General features: G+C 46.6%; 2 protein-coding genes across 3 annotated transcripts in view; one reads left to right on the top strand and one right to left on the bottom strand.

Annotated features, from left to right (window-relative positions):
- TG (thyroglobulin) overlaps positions 1–19,039 on the top strand; it is a 254,111-nt gene that overhangs the window by 151,711 nt on the left and 83,361 nt on the right. The window contains exon 41 of the mRNA XM_008570298.1: positions 4,704–4,906. Coding sequence (XP_008568520.1) covers positions 4,704–4,906 — 203 coding nt within the window. The remainder of the gene's footprint in view (positions 1–4,703; positions 4,907–19,039) is intronic.
- SLA (Src-like-adaptor) overlaps positions 11,625–19,039 on the bottom strand; it is a 34,194-nt gene continuing 26,779 nt past the window's right edge. For both annotated transcript variants that reach the window (XM_008570290.1, XM_008570289.1), the window contains 3 exons: positions 18,166–18,297; positions 14,593–14,728; positions 11,625–13,698 (listed from right to left, as the gene is read on the bottom strand). In XM_008570290.1, coding sequence (XP_008568512.1) covers positions 13,485–13,698; positions 14,593–14,728; positions 18,166–18,297 — 482 coding nt within the window. In that variant the 3' untranslated portion in view covers positions 11,625–13,484. The remainder of the gene's footprint in view (positions 13,699–14,592; positions 14,729–18,165; positions 18,298–19,039) is intronic.

Genomic DNA, 19,039 nt, shown 5'->3' with positions numbered 1-19,039 from the left:
ATGCAGGCACAGGTGGTTTTCTTTGTTTCATTTACTAGACCTCCTGGCATGTCCCACGTTTCGGAGCTTTTGGTTCTCTTTCACTGCTGCTCCAACAGGTCAGCCTAGCGGGGAGCAAAGACGTTATTGTCCTCATCAAGCCAATCAGGAAACTGAGGCATAGAGACAGTGGCAGTGGGTGGGGAGAGCAGAGCTACGGTGCAGACCCAGGCCTCCTAACTACACATGAGCCTGTCTCCCACCTGCCACGAGCAAATTCGGTGACAAGGCTCTGCACTGGATAGAAGCCAACAGGAAGCAGGTGCTCACCACCTGAAAGGACACTCCTGGAAGGAGAATGCGCAGGCCTTTGATCTCAGTTAATCCCCCCAATAAACCTACAACACAGACACAACCATCCCCTTTTTCATTAAAAAAATAATAAAATAGATTTTATTATTTGGAGTAGTTTTAAGTTTACAGAAAAGTTGAGCAGTAAGTAGAGAGTTCCCATACACGCCCCTTCCCCCACCCTCAGTTTTCCCATTATTAACATGATGCTTTGGTGTTAATGGCACATTTGGTGTTATGGCACATTTGTTACAATTGATGTACCAATCTTGGTACATCATTGTTCACTAAAGTCCATAGTTTACATTAGGGTTCACTCTTTGCATTGGACGTTCTATAGGTTTTGCCAAGTGCATATGGCATAGATCCACTGTCATGGTATCATACAGAATAGTTTTATTGCCCTACAACTTTCTGTGCTCCATCCAGTAATCCCCCCCTTTTCCATTTTATTTTTATTTATTTATTTCTTGGGGGCTGGCCAGTATGGGGTTCCAAACCCCTGACCTTGGTGCTACAAGGCTGCACTCTAACCAACTGAGCTAACCGACCAGCACCCCCCCTCCTTTTTCCATAGTTTTATTTTTTATTTTTATTTTTTTATTTTTTTGTCCTTTTTGAGACCAGCTGCACCGTGCTCAGCCAGTGAGCGCTGTGAGCGCACCGGTCATCCCTATATAGGATCTGAACCTGTGGCGGGAGCGCTGCTGCGCTCCCAGCGCCGCACTCTCCCGAGTGCGCCACGGACTTGGCCCCATAGTTTTAAATAGTTGAAAACTGAAGTTCAGAACATATGTCTGCAAAGAGCTGGCTTCTATGAGTGTCAGCCTCAGCCTTGGGGCCTGCAGGGAGCATAGGCTTTGCCTCTGAACAGGACAGGGTCTGAGAGCTGCTCCATTGCTCTGTGGGGTGGGGGCTCTGGGCAGTTCTTGTTCTCTGCATCCTGTCGCAGACTGCCCATCTGTCAACAGAAGATGTCAAGACCATGGGGTGGTTTACATGAGATGAAGTGTGTGAAAAGCAAGCCCCAGGACCTTGCCTGGCACCTAGAAGGGCCCACACCTGTTAATTCCCCCCTTTTCTCCCTAGACAGGGGCTCTTTTAAGGCAGGGCTGTGTCATCGACATTTCCCAGCCCAGCCTCTGATCACAGCAGCTGCAGCCTCTGCCATTTACTGTGTCAGGCTGAGTAGTCACTCTGTGTACATCATCTACCTTAATAGATGTGTGCGGCATCTGCTGTTGTATCCCTGCACAAAAATGATCCTCTGAGAGCCCCAGACTCTAGAGGCACTTTTCAAAAGAGACAAGAGAAAGATGAAAACAGAAGCTTGTGCCAGTCCTGAGGCAGATGAGACAATCTCCTGCTCTCTGCTGAGAAAAGGTGAACCAAGCCCAGTATTTAAAGGGAGCCATGGTTCCTTTGAAATGAGCAGTTGGAAAGAAAGCAAGGGGATTAGTGGTGGGCTGGGGAGCCATTTCCTCAAGCCTGGATCCTGGAGGCAGGTCAGACCCCTGGGGCATCCAGTGCCCAGTGATTGTCCTGCTCTCTGGCGAAGCAGGCAGTGAGGGGAACTGGGTGTGGCTTGCAGGGACAGAGGAGGAGAGAGTGGACAAGGGACCTGCAGGCCCTCCACAGGGCATGGGAACAGAGCAAGTGTGCTTTGCCAGGGAGCCAGACAGAGGCCCTGCTGCCACCAGTAACCACGTGCTGCATGACCTCATCATTCCTGCGGCACTCGGAGGCTCGCTGAGAGGGTCTGCTACCCTCTCTAACTAGGAGAACAGACAGAATCCTGCCCCAGCAGGCACCTCATCACAGGTGCTATTTCTGCTGCCCTTCTAAGAGCATCGTGAGATAATGTTGGGACCTAAACATTCTATTTTATCAAAAAATAAATCAAAGTGCTTTATGCCAGGCATTGTTCTGTTCCCTTCACAAATTTAACTAATTTAATCATCATAACAACACACAAGCAGAGGTAACTTGTGCAGGGCTTCACGCGGCTAGTTTGTGGTGGAGCGGTGACTGCGGCCGGCTGGTCTGGCTCCACATCCACACTCTGTGCTACCTCTCACTGATGTTCATTGACAAGACTGGGATGAAAACCTACTGTGGGCCCAGAGCTGTGCTAAGGGACTAATGTTGGGTCATTGAAAAAATCAAATGAGCAGGTGAGAGCCAATCAGACAATGAGGGTCAGTTGAACTTTTGCTGGGTGGTCCTGAGCAGAGGGGTAAGAGACTGGAGGTGCAGGGGCAGGCCAGGGTGGGAAGGGGTGCATAGAGAAGAGTGTTATCTCAATATCCGGAATCGGCCATGCACACTAGTCTCCTTTCCAGGCTGTACACACCTGGGCGGCTGAGAGCAGCCCCCTCTAGGTCCTGCCCCCGGGCCAAGCCATGCTGCATACCAGCAGGGCACAGCATGCATGTGTGTGGAATGGCTGAGTGAGGTGGTCCCTGAGGGTGAGCAGAAGCGGGGCTGAGCCTCACACAGACTGATCAGGCAGGCTGAGGACAAGTTGTAGAGGATTCGAAAAGCCAGGAAGGAGTTCAGACTTGATGCAATAGGAATGAGGGAGTTACAGAAGTTTTTTGAGCAATTTCGTAAGTGGAGTGCTTAAATTTCTTAATACACATCATAGATTTTCAACAAATGTTTGTTGACTTGGGTTGAATGTATTACACCTGCCCTCTAATTTAGTAAAACAGCTGCAAGAACAAAGAGTTCTGTTGTGAATTAGCATTTGAGTCCCAACTTGATTTCAAATTCACTTCTTGCATCGAAATAGACTCTTTCCCTCTCAAGTTGCAGTTTCTTCACTAGTGAAGCAAAGGGTTGGACCAGCCGATCTCAGACCGTGGCTGCTTGCTAACTGCCTTCTGCCAGGATCTTGTTTCTCTTGCTCTTTGCATTACCCAGCACAGTGATCGGCACCAGGTGAAGCCCAGTCCATGCTTGTTTGTTGGCAGAACTCTCGAACGCTTCCTAACCTCTGACCTCCAGGAGTCTGTAGACCCAGAATGTCAGCGTTGGCCCTTATTAGGTAGTGGGAAGCTGATGCTTGGGAAGTAGAGTTGGGAACATTCCCTCTCCTCATTATTGCTGGAAATGTGGGCCATGGATGACATTTCCCAAATTTGCAGGACTTGATCCTGCTCAGTTAGCGCCTTGGTTTTCTGTGCTGCCTGAGACCTCAGAGGAAACAACCCATTCATCCTAACAAATGGAATATACACACAATCCAGAAATTCCGCAGTCAGGTTGTGTCAATGGCTTCACCAGACCCAGAAGATGAGAAGCATTTGAAGAAATTCTGAAAGTCTCTGCAGCTGGAAGAATAATTTGTATTATGTTGTCGTGCATTCTGAGCTGGTGTTCTCTTCAGCTTTGTGAATACCACCAGCTCGGGGAATCAAGATGCAAGATTTTTCTGTTTTTTCCTGTTTGGGAATATGGGGTCTTGGTCGATACTGAGTCCTATTAATCATAACTATGGTACATCATGGAGAAATGTGAGGACTCTGGAGCTCAGGGAGTGGTTTAGGCTTCTAACCTCCCCCTGAGAGCCATCCACACACCAGGTGGTAATGGGACCAGTGGATTCTGATGCATTTTCCCAGGGCGAAGTTGGGAAAGAAGTGTGTGAACCTCGGTTGAGACCAGCATGAAGTCTGCTGTTTCAGGGTTTGACGATGGAGGCCATTAGTGGAGTGGACTGACAAGGAGGGTCTGTTGAATTCACAGACAACCAGAAGCCCGTGTCCCAAAAAGCTAAGGAGAAGAGCATGTTTTTGCTATACATTTTTTGTGAGTGTATGAACCATTTCATCAGAAAGAAAATAATGCTGGGATTTCAACAAATATTTATGAACTCTATAAAAGAGGAAAGAGAGAAATTCAGTTGCGTGCTGTTAAAAGCATAACAGATGAGGTGCTGGGAAGGAATGGGATCCTGGCCTGGCGGTTGCCAGGGTGCCACCTGCAGTGGGGGGCGAAAGAGGGTTGAGGACTTCAACTCCTCCCCAGTGGATGGGCTGACCAGGTGCTGGAACTCAACATGGATTGCCTCTAATCTGAGCAGCTGCCCCAGCAACTGCCCTCATCTAACAGTGACAAAGCTGTGGACCAGGGAGGTGAAGGGACATGTCGAAGTTCTCCTAGCTAGCAAAGGCTATAGCCAGGATTCAAGCCTGGGTGTATATGATTCCAAAGCCTGTGTTCTTCCCACTTTCCTCATAGTCCTGACCTGTGGGGACAAGAGCCGGGGGGCCCTGGAGGAGTCTCCTGTCTGGCATGCACAGCACCATGATTGGTAAATCCGAGGTTGCAAAATCACAAAAGGTAAAAGGCCTTTTCCTTTTCTGAAGGGTCCAGTGAAGTGAGTGGCAACTGGGGGCTCCTGGACCAGGTGGCAGCTCTGACCTGGGTGCAGAACCACATCAGAGAGTTTGGTGGGGACCCTCGGCGCGTGTCCCTTTCAGCAGATCGTGGCGGAGCTGACGTGGCCAGCATCCATCTTCTCACGACCAGGGCCACCAACTCCAGACTCTTCAGGAGGGCTGTGCTGATGGTGAGTGGTGTGTTCCAGCTGCAGTCTTACTGTATGTGCTGGCCAGGGGCGGGGTTCTCCCCTGCCTCACACAACCAGTTGGTTTCAATTGCTTATATTTCTGTTATTCTTTGTCCTGTGTATGAATCCTGCTTATGGCCATCGTTGCATGAATGTGTGATTCCAGGATGCTGAAGAGCTCCTCTGACTACTCTCCACTTGCGTTTAAAGTGCTAAGAATTCTAGATGAAGTGTCTCTATTGCCCGGCAGTGCCTCATTAGGGTTTAGTGGTCTAAACCATTGATTATCTCCTCTCTCAATAAATGGAAGCAAAGAATAGAACTCAGTACTCACACTTCTACTGGATGGTCCGATGTGCCTGCTAGGTATGACAGTGATGATGATGATGATGGTGATGATGACAATAATCATGATGGAGGAAATTACCTGGTTGGCCACAGCATAAGCTCTGATGTCTATTGTTCTGTCATTGATTAACTTCTAATTTTATTGAGCATCCAATTTGTTCCAGGTGTGCTGTGCTAGGTACTGGCAATGCCATCATAAATAATATGTGCCCAAGTTCTCAGGAAGTTTGTAGTTACTGGGAGGTGGGAGACAAACTCTTAAAGTAGACATTTAAAATAGGGCCTTCGGGGGGCTCAGAGAGAAGGCCTCAGCCAAGCATGGGGGAAGGACGGAGAGTGGAGGCACACCTCCCTGGAGAGGGAGCATCTGAGCCGAGTGCGGGAGGCCTCCTGGACATTTGGCTATAGGTGGAGTCCTGGGGGACAGCGGTGTGGAAGCAGAAAAGAACCAGAATGCATTGAACAGCTTGGGTTTGACTCTGAGTGCACGGCAAGCCATCAAAGAGTTTTGTTTGTTTATTTGTTTGCTTTGTTTCATTCTACAATTTTAATCATTTTAAGCATCCAATTCGGTGGCATTAAGTACATTCCCAGTGTTGTGTAACCATCACCACTATCAATTGCCAGAAAGGTTTTCATCATCCCAAACAGAGACTCTGCACCCGTTCAACATTAACTCCCATTCTCCCCATCCCTTCAGCCCGTAGTAACCTCTATTCTACTTTCTGTTTTATGAAAAGGCCTTTTACCTTTTTGCCTATCATAGGTACCTCTTAATCATGCAAGATGTGTCCTTTCGCATCTGGCTTATTTCACTTAGCATAGTGTCTTCAAGGTTCATCCATGTTGTGGCATGTGTCAGAATTTCTTTTCTTCTTAAGGCTGAATAACATTCTATTGTGCAGATAGACCACATTTTATTTATCTGTTGATCTGTAGATGAACATTTGGGTTGTTCCCACCTTTGGGCTATTGTGATTAGTGCTGCTATGAACATGGGTGTGCCATAAAAGGTTTTTAAGCAGGTGGGAAACTTACTTAGAGCTGCCTTTTAGGAAGACTTCTCTTAGAGCTGGGTGGAGGATGGATTTAAGAGGGACAATGCTGGAGGCAGAGAAAGCAATTAGGAGACTGTAATGTGACCCAAGTTATGGAAAGATGGAGAACTGTTGAGACCAACACCATAGGCTGAATCTCTCATTGGCCTGTTAGCAGTTCTAAGGCCATGTAAATGGACCCCAGCCTTGCCCAGTCTTCCTCAGATCCAAACCTTTGATCATAAGGAGGGTAGGACAAGTGTCATTGTCTGGCTATATAGGTGATGCTAGATCAGCATTGTTACCATTCCCAACAGAAAGCAGTGCCACCTGCCACCCATCTCTCTCCTTCAACCACAGGAGCCTATGAAGTTTCTTGGAGCTAGTGCTCTGTTCTTCCTTACAGAGGCAGTTTTCTTTGCATGGGACACTTTTCTCCATCTTCCTCTTTGCCGGCCCCATTTGTCTTTTAGGGAAGCCTTCCAGACTTTTCAGTCTTGAACTTGGTCCCCTTTATCTGGCTTGTGCTGCCTAGACTTCTCCTGTGCAGCATTTATCATGATTTCTATCACTGAGGAACTTCTCTTAGTGCCAAGTCTGCTCCCTCCCAGGCTGTAAGCTCCAGCAGAGCAGGGGCCAGTGTGCCTTGCTCTCCACAGGGCCCCAAGTACCTCACAGTCCTAGGCTACTCTCAGGTGGCAAGTTAGCATATGAACGGGGGAGTGTTCCCATGTTGCCCTTGGGGGGCTCTGGGACCCCCCGGGTAGTCCAGCTCCTTCCTTCTCACCCCCTTTTTGTGTGTTGTCCATCATTTGATTCTGGTTTTCATCAGTGTCTTCCAAAGTCCATCCATTTTAGTGGCAAGAGGCTTGAGCACAAACATCTTTCAATTGCTGACATTAAAAACAGACCATCCTGCTCTGAGCTGATCCTGGAGGAATTTTTCCTGGGCCCTCTCAGCAACCAAACACTCACTAGGACCCAGAAGATGCCAAAAATACCTTCTAATAGGTGCAGAAGGCAGATTTTTCTTTCTGAGGGTTTAGGTGTTTGGGGAATTTCAAAAACTAATCTGTTTTAACAAATGACAGTGTATTTAAAAATAAACCCTCCCGTCTGTTTTAGTCATTTGGAAGCAGCTTTTACAACTGCTCCCAGCAGTCCTTGGGATGCATGTGAAATTATTTGGAATTGAGAGAACTAAAATACTTCAATATATTAGCAGTTCTTAAATGAGTTCTTTACCAACAGATGTTTAGGGAATGAATGTGAGTTGGTGATTTATTTTTGGATAAAATGTTAAGTCTCTCTGCAATTCTTGGGGCCAGAACTCTTGAAATGTCTGTTGGGAGAAACTCCTGTGATGATGATTAGTGATCTATATTTATTTAGCATGTTTAGAGCCACAAAGCATTTTCAGTATCTTATCTTATGATTTCTCACTGACTAGCACAGGTTCTTTATTTTATTTTCAATCAGGGGATAAGAAATCTGAGCCTCAGAGAGATTCAGTGTCCTGCCAAAGCACACACAGCAAAGAAGTCACTGTGTTGGGGGTTAGAACCTAAAGCCAAATTCTGCGTTTTCCCATTCTATTAGGCTGCTTTTCCAGGAACTTAGGACTCTTTCCAGGCTTCAAGGTGTAAGAGTCTAGTATCAGACAGACCTGCATTAAGATTCTGGCCTTGGATGAAACCCTTTACCTTGCATTCTTCACCTCTAAAATCAAACAAATGTGATTAATTCTATCTCCAAAGGTCTCCACATAATGTCATAATATAAGGTTTGCAAAGTATCCTGTACAACATAGGAACTCAAGAAATCCAAGTTTCCCCCTTACCTTGCCAAGGGAAAGCAACTCCAAGCAAAAGTAAGTCCTGGGATATTTCACCTGCTCTGGGGGTCAGGTTGGAGGAAGAAGAGTGACTTGTTGCAAACATGCATTGTGTGGTTCTGACCCTCACCAGATTTAAGAGAAGACAGAGAAGATTGTATCCTTTGTGTATGATTTGTGGGTCCCAGACTTTGTCCCAGTTCTGCATTCCTCAGGGTGAACTCCTGGCCTCATGAATGGGCCTCAAGCTAAATTTTCCTTTCTCCTTTCCTCCATGGATTGTGCACTCCAGGCTCCTTGGCTGTCACAATTCCTAGGAAATGCCACACCTTCCTCTGGGCTTTTCCACATCTGTTCTGTGGTCAGCATGTCCAGTATCCACCTGGAAAGTGCTTCCCATCCTTTGGGGCTTAGCTGACACGGGGCCTCCAAAACTTTTTCCAACTCTTGAAACAGAAGGAATCTCACCTTAGTAAGGAGACTTTTATTTAGCAATTTTTAGGAATCCTGCCTTATTCTACATGTTTGTTATTTTTCTAAGATCTCTTATTCCAATTCCACTGTGACTGCATGCTTGAAACCTTACATGACTTTAATCCTCTCAGTACTTCCCTACCACTTAGCACAGCACCTGGGAGAGACCAGGCTGAGCTCCATTAAACTGATGGGCGGATGGTGGTGGTGTGGGCTCAAAGTGTTTTCTCTTGTTTCTGCAGCATATCTCACATTGTGAGCACCTGCCTCTATGCTTGTCTTACTCAAATTGGCCTAGCTATTCATGGGTTTTGATGCTTCGTACTTATTTTACAGTAAGTTTTTTGAGGTTTTTTTCCCCCTTTTTAGGAATTTTTTTCTGTTAAGAATTTGAATGTATTTTCATGGAATTTACAAATTGATTTTAGAAAACAAAATCTACATTTTTATGATGTTCAGTCTTACATCTGTGAATAGGGTTAACACTATAACCAGGAACACAGTATTTTTACCTCCTTAGGTCTTCTCATAGAGTTTTGAACATTTTTTCATGAAGGTTTTGTGGAATCGTGGCAAGGCAAGCTCCTACTTCTGCCCTGGTTTGGTTGGCATTGTGAATGGTGTCTTATTTTCTGTTGTGTTTTCCAATTCATAAATACTGGCATAGGATAAGTGGGTTCAGCTATTTGCTGAGCTTCCTTACCACTTCTAATGCTTTGCTGTTGGTTCTGCTGGACTTTCTATGAAGTATCACCTGCAAATAAGTATAAGTATCACCTGCAGGTTTACCTTGTACCTGTTGCAGCCAAATGCTCTGCTGCTATAACAAGTAGACCCAACACTAAAGCAGCATAAAGAATAAATAAGCTTCTCTTTTTTCTCTCTCTCTCCCTCTCTCTTTCTCACAGCATTTCCCAAGGTGAGCAGTCCAGGTGTCTCCTGATGACTCAGGTCCCGGTTTCTTCTGTTTCTCTGCCATCTCTTAGGGCCTTGTCCTCATCTGCAGGGTTGAGTCTGGGCTACCCTGCCAGTGAGGGTCGGGAGGCTCAGACAACAGGGGAAGGAGAGAGAGGGCCAGGGCCACCCCTGCTGTCTTAGGGCTTTGCCAGGAGGGTACCCCTCCTCCTGCAGACACAGCTGCCAGCAGAACTGCTGAATATGACTGCATTTCATTTACTTTTGCTCTCCTTCGTCTTTCTTGATCACGCTTGTGGGAGTTTTTATCTATCATAGTAATCTTACGATTTGAACGTGTTCTGCAGGTTAAAGTACTCTTTTTGGCTGTGTTTTTAGAACTCCATTTCACTGCCACCTGCTCTTGTCTTTACCTTCCTTTAGTCTCTTGAGGTGAAAGCTGACCTCATTACTTTCCATTCTCTGTTTTCTGATCAAGTAATTCAAGCAATAAATTTTCCTCTTACTGTGTTATCAGCTTTGTCCCAGAAATTTTGAAAAGTAGCAATTCATGTCATTTATTTTAAGTATTTTATCATTTCTTGCCCAAATTATCTTCTCCTTAACCCAAGGATTTTTTTTTTAAAGATTTTAGATCCATAGAATTTCTATCCATCCTTTTGCAAATTTATTTTGATTTAATTGCATTATTACTATAGAACATGAATTGGAAGATGTTGACTCTTAGATATTAGCACTTCCTCTGTGACCTAATGGATTCACCATTTATTGGTAGAAAAGTGTATAGTTTTATGAAAATCTATCTACATATTTATCTATTTATTTACTTATCTTTGTATAAGTTTCTTAGAGTTGTATATTAAGATCTCCAAATAAAATTACTGATTTATCTGTGTCACTATAATAGTTGCTTAATATATTTTGAAACTTTGTCATTCTATTAACATATGTTACGATCATTATATCTTCTTAATGTCTCTCCTTCTGTAACATCTTTCTTTGCCCTTATGTAATTTATTTTCACCTTAAATGACATTTTGACTCAAAATGCAGCACAGGTTTTCCTTGTGTTGATTTTTGCATGAAAAAATGTTCTACCTTTTTATTTTTAAACTCTCTGCATCCTTTTATTCTAAGTATGTGTCAACTACATGATCCAATAATGGAGTTTTGAAAATTCATCCTCTACACAGCAGCATGCGTGATCTTATAAATATATAAATGAGCTGATATCACCCCCATACTTAGATCTTTACAATAGCTTTCCATTTCTCCTAGAAGAGACCCCAAACCCCTTCCCCTCCCCTACAGGGCCCTGCAGGACCTGCCTGGCCTCCCTCCTGAGGGCCCTCCCCTCCTCCCCTAGCTCACTCAGCCCCGCCCTCCCACTCTTTTTGTAGTTCCTGCAGCAGGTAATCTTGCAGGAACTGCACCACCATTCCCACTGCCTCCAATAACCTTCCTTGGTCTTTGCATGGCTGTTTGAGGCTCTTCCAGGCCTCAGCTCAAATGTTGCCTCTGCAGCTCATCTTCCAGGCCTCAGCTCAAATGTTGCCTCCACTTAGAGGCCTTTCCTCAGTATCAATCTGCGGGCCTCCCCATCAGCCAGGCTGCTGCACTGGAACCCTGCACTCACCACCCTGGGAAAGTGTCTTGTTTACTTATGACATCAAGCTCATGAGAGCAGAGAACTCATCTGCTTTTCACTGCTCCAGTCCAGCACCTCCAGCACTGTCTGTTTACTAGGTGTCCACAAAATATTTGTAGAAAGAAATTCCTGAAAGAATAGCTCAGGAAGCACAAGTAATGTGTGGAAGAGTCTATAGGAGACAGAATTTTCACTACAATCACTTAGAATTTCTTCTCGCCCTCAGTGCCCTATGCCCACTTTTCAGTTTAATGAGAGACCCTCAAAAGTCATCCAATCTGGTTGTCTGAGCAGCTCCTCGAGAAGAGCGGAGCTGCTAGCTGGTGCCGGGTTTCTCTTGCTGTTCTTCGCTGCTTCTTCTCTCTCTACAGTTGCACATTATTTGAAAATTCAAAACCCACAGAGCTTCTGAATGAACCACCCACCCACCTCAACCCAGAGGCTCTCCCCACACTCCAATAGTTAAATATGTATTAGGTTTATTTTAATCAGGAATAAATACATGATTTAACAAAGTGTAATGCTTCGCACTTAGAAATGCCTCCGAGTGCCCCTGAATGTTCCAATCACATTTTTCACAACGGAAAACAATACAGAAGACACTGTACAGACATCTGGAGTTTGCGAGGTCACCCTGCCTTATGGTGGAAGTCAACGTTCACAGTGTTACATTCATCTCTCAAACGCTGGCTTGTTGCTTTGAAACAGCCTTTTGGGATTGTTAAGGAAACCACAAACGTCTCCTTGTATAAACACACCAGAATCTGATGATACAGGAAATCATGTAAATGAATATACACATCCCATCAGCACAGTGAGCTCAGATGTATGGAATGCTTACAGCAAGCAGACAGACTCCTCAGGCCTCCAGAGATACCACATGCATGCATCCCTCCTCCCCCAGAATCCCTTTGAAACAGGGAAAGATGAGTCATGGAGTCATGTGCAGCCCCTCTTTCCCTAGCAGGATCCAGACGGGCAGCGTGGAGATAAATGCTTCTTCTTCTCTAGAAATACGCTGTGTTTTCTCCCTCATCTCCTAAATTATACATGACAGAATTAATCTGCTCAGGCTCCCATCTTTCCTGGAGCTCAGCATTTTTACTCATGTGGATGCCAGACCCTTCTTAGGAGAAAATACTGGATGGATTAATTCTTTAGAACTTAATCAGTTTCTTTTCTTTGTTCTTTTTTTAAAAAATATATATATATGTATATATATTTATACATATATATATAGCCATTTCTACCTATTCAACCCAGGCAGCCCTTGTACTCTCTGAAGATCAGCAGAAACGTGAACTCCTGGGTACCCTCGTCTGCCTCCAATTCCATCCTAAGCCATGAGTTGATTTCTCCTTCTACACCCATTTTCATATTTGTTGTTAATATACTTTTCTTGCTGTCTACACTGTGACAACCTCGGGGGGGGGGGCTTAGTCATCTTTATTTTACTTATTTTCTTGGCCTGATACCTTAACACAGTACCTCTTTAAGCAGTTATGAATGAATAATTGATGCATTAATACAGGCAAGAAGCCTAGCAACCCAGAAAAAGCTCTTCTGCACGGCAGAGTCGTGCGTGGTTGGGGACATCATGCGAGCTTGTGCAGTTCTAGCCCTTCTCCCCCTTCCCCACCAGCAGCCTCCCTCTCTCCCATTGTCTTGCCCTCTTCAGAAGTGGGGAGGCCTTCTGACTTCTGCCCACGTGGCTTTGGTGCATGAGGAGGTCAAAGGCATCTCCTGATTCAAGACTAACAAGTCCTTTGGACTAACAATTAGTGTCACAGAGTTCCCTTAGAGAGAGATGATGTGTACCAAAGTTCTTTACAGATTGGTTTAAAAAGTTCCATTCAGGCGACTGATCTGCAAACCCAGACCTTCTGCTGGGCCATAGCTCTGGCTCATCTGCCTCTCAGGCTTTCTCACATAGACGTTCTCTCTGATGACCCCAGAGTGTAGCCGTCTGGGCGGCTGGTTGGAGAAGGGTGCTGGGGTACTTTCTTGTGGGAGTGTCTTTGTCTCCCCCACACACACACACGGCGTGCGCACACATACATGCTAGGCTCTTCAGAGCATTGCCCGATCGTGTCATGATTCAGCATTTTGTGATGTCACAGTACTGATCAGACGCCAGGGAAGGGTTCCTTTGGTCATGATGTGGATTAGAGAAGACGTGAATTTGAGTCTGTGTGGCTTCTCTCAGCTTCTGGAAGATGGGAGGTTCCCTGGGGACCAGGGAACCCTGCTTTTTGCAAGATCCCAGGTGATACTTGGAACCTGTGTTCCTTTTGGTTGTGAACCGTGGTGTGTGTTCACTGGCTAGTCTTCAAAGTACGGAGGCGACGAGAAGAACGAGCTCTTCCTCTTGCTCCCACTGTACATCAGGGAGACACTTTTCTTCTTGCGATCGAAGGAGGTGTTGTCATCACTGGTCATGGACAGGTAGGAGGCGATGCTTTCCCGAAGGCCATAGCTGAAAAGAGACTCATCCACCCCAAGCGGGTTCTCTGCTCCCTCGGGGGCCTCCTGCAGTCTGTGAGTTGGAGGGAAAGGGGGCAGAGGAAGGGCAAAAAGAGAGGGACGTGGTGGGGGCGATGGAGGACAAGAGAATGAAAAAAGAAAGAAAGAGAGAGAGCCTGGTTAATAGTTTTCTAACTTATTGTTCTAATTCCGTCTCTTACATTTATGGGCTATGTGATCTTGAACAAATCACTTAACCACTCTGAACCACTATTTATTTTCTTGGGTGGCTAAAACTTCCGACTGTAAATTTTAGTAGTTTTTATGATATTTACAAAAAAGAGCAGTTTTATCCATCTCCCAGGCAATTCTGATCTGTGATATTCTTTTAATTTGTGAGTGGAATGTCTGGATCAGTGTTCAATTATTAAGATAACACACCAATCTAAAACTACAGTTATCCCCTTCAAATTTTATAGCTGACAATGGAATAAACAGAACAAATCGGTAGAAGATTTTTTCCCCTTAGAAAAAAACAAAGTCACCTTAGGATTTTGCTGGTGTGTTTAAGCTTTTTGAGTGAGATTTAAATAACATTAAATTTACACAAGATTTGTATGTGTGCTATTCTCTAAGAGTCTAGCAATTACAAAAAGCAAGGTGGTGTATTTAAGCTAGAGAATGTACTGCTAATATTGAATAGGGTGCTCAGTGAACATTTGCAGAATCAAGGGACTGAGGGTCTTGGTGGGGAGTTGCTTCATGTTTTGCGAGGCTGGGTCTGCCCCCTTCAAGGTCAGCACGATTCCTTGGGTCTGCACCTGCTTGGGCCCACCCCCAGGTGTCGGCAGGGTTGGCTGACACTGGCTGTCATTTTCATGTGCCAGGCCCACACATTGTTTTGTGCTCACATGTTCATGGAGGACACACACACACACACACACACACACACACACACACACACCACCTGCTGGACACCCTCTTCCAGTCCAAGGTCTTCTGGCGCAGGGTGACAGGCGAGCTGGAGGCCCTCACCGCCGGGGCGGCCGTGCTCTGCATGAGACATGGTGTCGTGAGCACACAGCAGAGGCCATCAGCAACCTCTGGGGAGGGAAGCAGACAGCCAGTCAGGGATCTGAGGATGCCACACCTGGTTATTGGCATGGGGAAACTAGGGCCAAGATTTGAAAGGGGCATGGTAGGTAGTGGCATGGCTGAGAGTCGTGCACCAGTGGTTTGAGAAATGTTAACGAACCCCGACTCTGCTCTGCATGTAGCTAGGCACAGGGAGAGAGAGGGGTTTAGGATCCAGAACCAACCAAACTTGGGTTTAAATTTCAGCTTTGCCCCTAATAGTTAATTATCTTGAACGTCTCTAGCCTCACCTTCCTCCATAGCAAAATGAGAGGGACGAGGTAACAAATGGGGACAACTGGCAGAGTGACTGTGCAAGGCCATGGCCTGCAACGTTTCACACCCATGAACTTCCTGGGGTGAGCTTCCTGTGTGCGAGCGTGCAGCCTGCCTGATGCAGGTTCCCCCGGGTACATGCAGTAGCACTTAGCACGGCACGGGTGGGCTAGCTACACATGCAGAAAGAAAGGCAGGTAAAGGAAACAATGAAAGAAGGAAGGAAGGAAGGGTGAGGGAGGGAGGAAGGAGGGAGAGAAGGAAGAAAAGGGAAAGCGAGAGAGGAAGAGGGAGGGAGGGAGGAGGAAGTGAAGAGAGCACAGAAAGTGTGAAAGACACAGAAGGGGAGGGAGGGAAAAAGACAAAGGGGCAAAAGAGAGAAAGTGGACAAAGGAAGGATGAATGAAACTCTCTCTTCCCTAGTCCATGAGTATCTACCCTAGAGATCATGCACAAAGTATCTACTCTAGAGACCATGTACAAAGAGGACAAAAATTAAATAAGCCCATTTCTTTTTTCCCTTGGCTGGTATCTGAGCTTCCAGGGTCCCTCATTTTTCCAGGAATGTGAAAATGTAGCCCCCATCTCTTGGAAGCCTTGCTCCTAGCCCACACCATCATGAGAAAGATTTGATTCTGCAGTGTTCGGGCATCTTAGAGATCGAGGAAATTCTGTGTGGCCTTATTCAGGCCAGAGACCCCAGTGCTTCTCCCACCTGGGGAGATGCTGCTGGTCTTCAGCAGGACCGTGTCCCCTGACCCCGGAGCCGACCCATCACCAGGCCTGAGAAGGCACATACTGCCTCTGACAGTCTCTGCCTCCTCTCTGACTTATGAGGCTTTCAGGGTGTCCCTGCCAAAGAACAAAAGGAAATTGCAGCCGGAGCTACACACGCAGGCCATCAAAGGGTGGCAAGTCCAGGTGCCCTGTCTCATGGTTTTCGGTGGGACTTTCACTATGAACTCAAACATCCACCCACATGGGTGCCCATGGAGAAATGGAAGGTGGGACTGTGAGGTTAGAGGGAAGCAGAATTGGATGGGAATCTAAAATAATGACCTGTCAGGGCTGGAAATTGAAACGACCTCCAGAGTTATGAGGCAAGGAGACAAAATCAGATACAAAGACAAGAGAAATTAGCTGCCATCTGCAGCACAGGCAGGGGACACTTTGTGAATGTCCTTCCTTAGAGAGGTTAATATTTAGGGTGAAAAATCCATTCTGAGGAAGAGCAAAAAAACAGACACTTACAAGCATGTGACAGGAGCCGAGGGCTGAGCTGGCCTTCCCCACTGTGTCTCATTGAGGCCACACATCAACTTTGTGCAGTCATTGTCTTTAGACCCATATTTGGGATGAGAAAGCAGGATCCCTGGATCAAGTCACTTGCTCAGGACTACAGAAATGTGACCGAAACCCGTCTCGTTGACTTAGAACCAGGCAACTCATTGCCTCTTAAATGGAGACATCCTACATTGTCTACTTGAGAAGGAAATCCTACGTTATATCTACGGTCTGGACACACTGGTCTAACTCACTCCTGTCTGCACAGCTTGCCACAATGCTCCTTTCTCTCACAGTCTTAGGCTCCAGCGACTCTCTGTCCGTGGTCCCATGTTCCCCTCCCTTTACTTTCCTGGCCGTAGTTAGAACTCATTCAGGCTCTACCCCTCTGTTCTCTCAGTAACCACCGTGCATGTGTGTGGTTTAGAGGCAAGACTTTTCACATGCATGATTTCTTTTTTTTTTGCTGCTAACAACAATCCTTTGAAGAGGCATTTTAATCCCCATTTAGATGAAGAAACTGAGGCTCTGACATGTTAAGTAATTTGCCCGGGGGCACCAGGATGGTAAATATGAGCAACATGTAAAACAAAGAGGTCTGTTCAGATCCCCTGGTGCACAGTTCTTTTGATTCTGTGCCTTTAGGAAGGATCTGGGGGGCATGGGGAGGGGGGGGGGTAAGTTGGCCATCTTTCCACTCTGAGATTCTGAAGGAATGCAGGAGGCATTCAGGTGTTCAGACCCTTTGCAGTTATTCACAGAGGTGAGCAGATGGCTGCAGCCCACTGATGGACTCAGTGGCCAGGGACATATCTCTGGAAGGCACTAGCTCTGCAGTTAGTGTAAGATCCTCCTTGTGGCCAAGTGGCACCAGGTGGACTGGGGTGTTCTTGGCCTGGTAGCCTTGTGGCCTCCCAGGAGGTCTGTAAGAGCATGGATGGACAGCACCCTTTCCATGTTTGCTTTTGTCTATGCAAAACTTATGGTCTCCACACCTCTCAGATGATTGTTGTCAAAAGCCAAATATCACAACCAACCTTTGCTCATGACCAGCATAAGCTGCCTGTTTCCAGGAGTCCCTTCCTCTTTCATTTTTAGCTAGCCACTGGGTCTTCAAGTATCACAGAAGTCACATTGGTCATCATTGATTTTGCATCTGCCACATGCCTGGCTGAGCACGACATGTTCCATGAACAATTGTGTTTAGTAGCCACTCAGTCCCTTGCTAGGAGGCTATTTTCACCCATCTTGCATGAATGGGAACCAAGACTCCAAGGAGAACCTTGCTCAAGGTCTCAGTGCAGCCCGGAATTTCTCCTTCATGAGCCGCTGCTTCTCACAGGCCAGGTGTGACAACCAGTGGCCATGTACAGCCTTCCTCCTTGAAATGCTCTTTGCTTCTTCAATTCAATTCAATTCAGTGCTAGCAAAGTTGCCCAGACATGTGAAGTCAAGCATCCCGAACCCAGAAGGGGGATGATGTGAAAAAGCAAAAGAAACTTTTTTTCCTCACTGTAATAAGGCAGAGAAGGGAGGAGGAGATGTCCTGCCTGAGTAAACGTGGCTCATGTCAGAGTGACACAGGGGCATCCTGACTTGCCTCTTTATAGAGCAAATCTGAGATGAGCTGCGCGTTAGCTCGTGAGGCAGCGTTCACAGGCAGTCTGTGTTAGCCCAGAATTTGCAGTCTGAATGAACACGAGAGCATAGGAAGATGGCAGAATGGGCAGAAGGTGAGTCAGTCTGGCATTTATTGGTGGCCGGGCCGCAGCCCAGACTGATGGCACCGCAGGGCAGTTAGGTCAGGGGGGGCTTCCTCGATTGGTCCCGATTGAGTGTTTCTTACCAGAATAGTGATTCACCAGGTCCTCCAAGCACTGGAAGGTGAGCCTCGGGGAAATGTAATACCAGTTGTTTGGCAGGCGGAAGATGCGGTAATGCTTCACCTGCCTGTGTCTCACCGACAGCGAATAAAAACCTGCGGGAGCAGAGGACGAGTCAGTGGCGCCCATGTGTTCCCACCCAGAGGCAACTGGCCAGCCGGCCCCCCACCCCTGAGGCAGCCCCTCCAGCCCCTGGAACCCTCTCTGTTTGGATGTAGCTCGCTGTTTAGAGACCTCGGAGTGTGTTATATTTTAGCAACCAGGTGTGTCCATCAGATCACCTGTGCACATTTTCTAGTCCCCAGGCCTAGTCCTCTTTGCTTTTTGAGGTAAGCATCTGGTGCTCCTGCAGATGTGACTCCTTGGTCAAATTGAGGGACTGTCGTTTGGTGCCGCCTGTAGATCCAGGACCTGTGCTCGTTCTGGAACCCTTCCCGAGTACCCTCTGAGATACTTCACTGCCCCTTTCCTCCTTCAGCCCTGTCTGCCCTGGCCATCACACCACCGGTTGAAAGGGGGGCCTTACAGTTTTGCTCCCTTTCCCGGTCCCAGCACCCTCTGACTTATGCTTGGTTTTCTCGGAAATTTGGAGCAAGTGGCGGTTAAGACATTTTCCTGGGTATCCCCAAGAAACATCTGAAAGGTGTCTTATTTCTCCTTATGTGTCATTAGAGTAATGACTCAATATGAGCAGAACCTCAGCAGTGCCATTGCCTCTCTCAGCCTCAATTTCCCCAAATGGAAAATGAGAGAAGCGGACTTAGGTCATGCGTCGGGGTCCTCCCTGCTCTGTCTTCTGTGATTCCAGGAGTGAAAAACCGCTCAGGAGGCTGTGAA

This window comes from Galeopterus variegatus, unplaced genomic scaffold (assembly GCF_000696425.1).
Source record: "Galeopterus variegatus unplaced genomic scaffold, G_variegatus-3.0.2 Scaffold589, whole genome shotgun sequence".
NCBI classification, from domain to species: Eukaryota; Metazoa; Chordata; class Mammalia; order Dermoptera; family Cynocephalidae; genus Galeopterus; species Galeopterus variegatus.
The sequence above is the reverse complement of the archived record's forward strand: the minus strand, read 5'-3'. Positions and strand labels throughout refer to the sequence as shown.